This window comes from Pristiophorus japonicus, chromosome 6 (assembly GCF_044704955.1).
Source record: "Pristiophorus japonicus isolate sPriJap1 chromosome 6, sPriJap1.hap1, whole genome shotgun sequence".
NCBI lineage: Eukaryota > Metazoa > Chordata > Chondrichthyes > Pristiophoridae > Pristiophorus > Pristiophorus japonicus.
In genome coordinates this window covers 18,093,905-18,099,904 of record NC_091982.1, presented here as the reverse complement: position 1 = coordinate 18,099,904, position 6,000 = coordinate 18,093,905, and the positions used below count along the sequence as shown (strand labels likewise).

Genomic DNA, 6,000 nt, shown 5'->3' with positions numbered 1-6,000 from the left:
TATCTCATGGCCGAATGGCCTCACATCGGTCCGCTGATTCTTCGTCTGCCGGCCAGCCACTGACGCCGCTGATATCTCATGGCCGAATGGCCTCAGGTCCGTCCGGTGCTGCTTCTTCGCGGCCAGCCACGAAGAGAATGAAGGCCTGCCTCAAGCACTGCAGCTCAGCTTGAAGCTTGCTGCCGCTGCCGTCGAGACACTGACGCCACACCGCTGCCTCTGTCTCCAACATGAAAGGCCTGCCTCAAGCACTTTCACACAGGTAGGAACTTGGTTTATTTAATCTTTTCTTTGCTTATAAATTTTGATTAAGGTTGGATTTATTTGTATAATATTTGTATAAGTATAACTAAGGATTGATTGTAGAATTTAATGACTTCCCTTCCCCCCCTCACCTCGTTCCCTACGCCTAATTTGTAACCTACGCCTGATTTTCTAAAGTGTAGACAAGGTTTTTTCAAGCGTACAAAAATCTTCACTTACTCCATTCTAAGTTAGTTTGGAGTAAGTTTTCACTTACGAAACTTTGAAATTAGGCGTAAGTGGCCGGACACGCCCCCTTTTGAAAAAAAAATTCTGTTCCAAAGTGAAACTGTTCTACCTGACTAGAACTGGAGCAAACTAAATGTGGAGAATTCCGATTTCTAAGATACTCCGTTCTACACCAGTTGCTCCTAAAAATCAGGAGCAAATCATGTGGAAACTTGGGGCCTCAGTACCTAGCTCAGTAAGTGTGTTGAGATAGAATGCTTTCCAAGGGTAATGCAGAATATAGAGGACGTCTTCTTGAAAATAATAGTGCAAAGGCTTTCCAGCAATCGTAGTGAGTCCCAAAATATGGCCAAAGGTTTCCACAAACAATCTCAGTTGAACAGCGTACTTTCAACCACGTACTTCCACCTTGGTGAATGGGTCCCGACAAACTGCACCTTTTACATCGAGGCTCAGCTTCTCGAGAATGGATGGGAGGGCAGGAGTTTTGGAATTTAGGACACGTACTGTCATCCCATCCTAATCCCTTCATTTGTACGCTGCTGCACGAGGAAGGCAGTTGCTTCTCCAGTGTGTTCTGTCATACATAGCCCCGCCAACAATTCCTGTCCCCGCCAACTTACACCCTCCCCCAAACCAGAAATTTTGTGGCCATCAATCTTATAAACATTTTCTCCTCCTTTCATTTGTACATGCAGTTTAGAAGATGCTACTTTTTAGTTGCTGGCCATGCTATTACACACTGCACAACCACAACCCGTTCAGAAATGCAAGGCATTTTTAAAGTCTTTATATTGCTTTAATTAACTTTTAAAATTGTTAAAATGTTTAAAATAAATTAGACAGATTAAAAAAATCATTGAAAAATCTCACCTTTCAAAGCCGCGTCGTGAATTTTCTGCTCTCCTCCTCTCCCTCTGGATGGATTGTAATGAAGAAAGCCCCTTCCTCCTCTTCCTGGCCTGGTCTCAGGGTTCTCGCCAGGCCTTCAGGCAGGAGCTACAGCAGGGAAAGCCTTGTCGTGATCTCTAAAACAGCTGCAGCACTGAAGGTGAAAAAAAAATCAGGGGCATGGCCTATGTAAATTAGCTCCTTTTGACAGCTCCTGTGGGCGGGGACAGACTCGGAAAGAGGCCACAGGCTTCGCGCGCGCTGCATTCCCATGCGGTGTGACATCATACACTGCCCGGGAATCTTCATCACAGAATCGGAAGTTCAAGAGGACGCAGGAGAGAAAGGTAAGTGCACATTTTTTTTTTAATGTGACCAGACTGCCCGCCGGAATGGTGTTCCTGGAATTTTAGGGCCACTATGTTTAAGACTCCAAACTGAGAAATCCACAACTGTGGAAATCCTGTTGCATGATGTAGAATGCACACTGCCTCTCATAGAGGCACATTCCACTTACCTAGATGTAAAGAGTTTAATTGTAGATTAACAGAGCCAAGTTGAAAGGACTCCTAAATAGGCACAACTTACAAGTACAGAATACTAGTGAGCTTCCCATTTCTTGTCCAACTAGGACTACTCTACCCATTAGGGCTATGGGGCAAGAACCTGCACTTTTTTTGCCTGCTTAACGCCCACTTAACGCCCATTTTACCGCTGAAATGATGTATAACGCCCATATATCGCCCATTCTGCCACAAATTGGAAACTGACGGACTTTTTTAGGAAACTTATCACCGAGCGTTACTTTCCCCATGTGCTTAATGCCGAGAAGAAATATCACCGCCCGCCCACTTTTTTTGGGCGGAATCAGCAGAATGGGTGAATTCAATGTCCATAATATCGGCCAGCATTACTTTCCGAACGGAATTAACGCCGAGATTCAATATTAACGCCCGGTGACTGTTTTTTGGCACAAAGAGCATATTTACCCAAACGAGCGGCCATGGAGATTGCCCATCTTCAATTTCACCACTTCGCACACATATCGCCCATAATATCACTCAGTCAAAAAAACGCCCACAAAAAGTGGAACTAACCAGAACGAACGCCAGTGGTGTGGCTGGCATTTGTTAAATCCCACTCTTATGTGAAGAGCTGATATTGGAAATATTTGACTGAAAGAGCGCTGATGTGAGTGATAACGCTGACACACTGCTCACCATTAATGTGTGCAGCTCAGACATTAATGGTGCCCATCACCTTGGTGCCAGTTAAAGTTTATGTTGATTGATGTTAAGTTGTACTTAACCCTTTCCTAGTAAGGAATCACCAGTGTGTAATGGTCCAGCTCTCTGAGACAATGCGCAACAAGGTTATGTTCAATAACAAAAGTTTAATACCAACATTGGTCTGAAATCGTAAATATCACAGTCAATAACACCCAATCCCCGCCCACACCCTGCTTTTCCACCATTGACATCAATCACATGGTCAACACGTCCAGAAACACAGAATACAAAGGCAAAGCAGGAGCCTGGTCCCCAGCCCCCATACACTGCAACAAATTGCATACACACGGATGGAGATATAACACAGTCATCACCTACGCACATGCATCTCACTTTCCTTCCTCCCTCTCCTCCTTCTCTCCACCTCTATCCCTTCCCCTCCTCGCTCCATGGTGCCTGGCTGAGGAGCTCCTCAGGCAGTGCCTCATTGGGGTGGGATGAAGGCAGATGCGTTGGTTGCATGGGTACGGGAGCAGTGGGTACCGAGGGGGCAAAATTCTCTGATGCAGAAGCAGAATCTTGGTCCTTATTCTCATCTGTCGTTCGCAGAGGTGGTGCGGAACCTAGGGGTGGAGTGCCGCGCTCTGGGACCACTGAGAGGGCTGTGGCAGCAGTGTTCCTGGCTATCGCATCCAGGGACTCCGTCGTGCACAGAATGTACTCAGTCATGGTGGCCAGGTGTCGGGATATACCCCCCAATGCTTCGATGAGCTGGTCACCAATGTCTACAGTCCTCCTGGACAACTGTACCGTCTCTCCGCTGTCATGTCGCGCTCGTAGAACAGACCTGCCGCGTCCACGAGACCTCCACGGGGTCGGCGCCGTCCCGGGGACAAATGGGGTGCCCTGTGGAGAGGTGCTTGGGGCCAGCACCTCCAGAGTGGAGGTAGGAATGACCGGAGGACCAATAGATGACCTTGGGGTGGAATGGGTTCTGGAGCGTGGCGATGCAGGTTCTTTGAAGTCCGTGCTCTCATCTGTCGAGAACAGACCCAGCGGATTGACGGGCGACAATCGGAGCTCCTCAGCACCAGATGTAGGATCATCCGCCGATTCCTGCCCCGCACCCCCACCTTCTGGCCTCTGTGGCCTTGCCTGCGGCTGCGTTGCTGGCTGAGCTGCAAGACACAAATGAGATTGTTAGAGGAGAAGGATGTGCTAGGGTGACAAGGTGAGTCCAGCGCTACACACAGCATATGCATGACAAAAGCACCACCGCTCTCAAATTCATCACAGACATCACATTTCATCAACACATTGTGCATTGAAATGATTTTCATTAGGACAGCATTATTTCTATGACACTTTTAGAAATCATCTATCATATATGATTGCTCGGATATGAGTTGGTGTGGCATCTATTGACTTTACATCACGCATGGTGTAAGCTTTACTCACGTAGCATCACTTCAGGGTCTGCGGATGCATCAATAGCAGTCTGGGGGTGCTTCCCCATGAGCACTAGCACCCGCTCCTCCATCTCTGTGATGTCGCTGGGGACTGATGGCCCCCAGCTTCTTCTATAAAAGGTACCAGGACGACATGGCATAAGATCATTGCGTGATATCATTGCTAGGTACTGTCACAAAGACTGATACAACACATAACTGGCAGATGTAATCATGATTATTATGATTATTATCATTCTTTACCTAAAGATGTATACCTTGACCGCAGGCTTTGAGTAAAACATTCCCTGTAAAAGTGCAAGACCTCACAGCTGCTGATAGTCACTCATGACTGTTACAAATCAAATTATATAAATACATAAGTACATGTAAATCATTGTAATACTTACTCTTGCGGATCCCACAAGGTCGTTCCATCGTTTGTGGCATTGGTTGCCCTCACGCACCTCGTTGGTTGCCGACGAGACCACCTCTGCTATCTCGGCCCATATGCTCTGGTAAGCCTTTGGGGTGGGCTTCCCACGCCCTCGCTGTGTCAAATCACCCCAGCATGACTTGACCTCCTGCAGGAGGGAGGCATTTGCCTCGTCCGAGAACCTCCTCGCTCTTTTGTGGCCTCCAATATGCTCCTGTCCCACCTCGTTGCTCTCTCCAGCGTCAGTCTCCACAGCGTGCTGTGATGCCTCCTCCTCTCTTTCCATTATAGGGCAAATTCGGTCAAATATGTGGTTGTTAACAGCTACTTTTTGTTTGCCTATTTGCTGTGAAGCTCTAAACTCTCCCTCCTTCCACCCAAAGCAGCCACACCACACCCAGACACGCCTTCAGTCCCTCTCAGCTCCCTCTCTCTCTGTCTCCTCTCCTGCGCATGTCATGGTGACCCTTGACCTCCAGAATCGTGGGAGTCGAGCAATCAAGGGTCACCATGACATGCGCAGGATGGCCACACTTTACGGCAGAAGGTCAAAAAAATTTAACGCTACCGTCCAGTTGAAATTGCTCACGGTAATGCCCATTTTCAAAAATGTAAACTAGTTGTTTTGAGAATGGACGAGAAGCCGGCAATCTGAAAACCTTTTTTTACCGCCCACGCCAGAAATAATGCCCATTTTTGGGCGATAAGCTCAAAAGTGGAGGTTCTAGCCCATAGAGTGTTATCTGGAGGAAAGTGAAAACAATCCCAGCCCCAAATGATAGGTCTACCCCTGCAAGTTCCATTATTGGTCAATCATCAACAATGTCCTGGAGAACTGCTGACATTTTTAGTTCAGCTATCAGATTATCAATTCTACCACAGAGGGATAACTTGGTTCAAAACTTCCATCACCTAGTTTGTCATCTTGGAACCACTTCAACCCCAAGGAGGATAGTCACAAGTTGATTGTGAGTTTGAGTCCTCACTAAATGGGCAGCAGATCCAGTTGTCGTGGTCCACGTGGGTCCCAACGACATAGGCAGGACAAAGAAAGAGGTTCTGCTGAGGGATTATGAGCAGCTAGGGGCCAAATTAAAAAGCAGTACCACAAAGGTAATAATCTCTGGATTACTACCTGAGCCACAAGCAAATTTGCATAGGGTAAATAAGATCAGAGAGTTAAACATGTGGCTCAAAGTCTAGTGTGGGAGAAATGGGTTTTGGTTTGACACTGGCACCAGTACTGGGGTAAGAGGGAGCTGTTCCGTTCGGTGGAGCTTCCAGCGGATTGGAAAACCTCAAATGTAATGCCCCTTATTTAAAAAAGGAGGCAGACAGAAAGCAGGAATCTATAGACCAGATAGCCTAACATCTGTCGTTGGGAAAATGCCGGAGTCCGTTATTAAGGAAGCAGTAGCAGGGACAATTGGGAATTAAGAAATAGCGATTGGGTTTCCCAGCCAGAAGCCGACCCGTAGGGTAAGAAAATAAAAAGTGAATGTAC

The 6,000-nt window shown here is 47.1% G+C and overlaps 1 protein-coding gene across 1 annotated transcript in view; it reads left to right on the top strand.

Annotated features, from left to right (window-relative positions):
* Positions 1–1,654: 1,654 nt before the first annotated feature.
* LOC139266086 (V-set and immunoglobulin domain-containing protein 1-like) overlaps positions 1,655–6,000 on the top strand; it is a 40,900-nt gene continuing 36,554 nt past the window's right edge. Inside the window, exon 1 of the mRNA XM_070883938.1 lies at positions 1,655–1,730. Within this exon, the coding sequence (XP_070740039.1) occupies positions 1,655–1,730 (76 nt within the window). The remainder of the gene's footprint in view (positions 1,731–6,000) is intronic.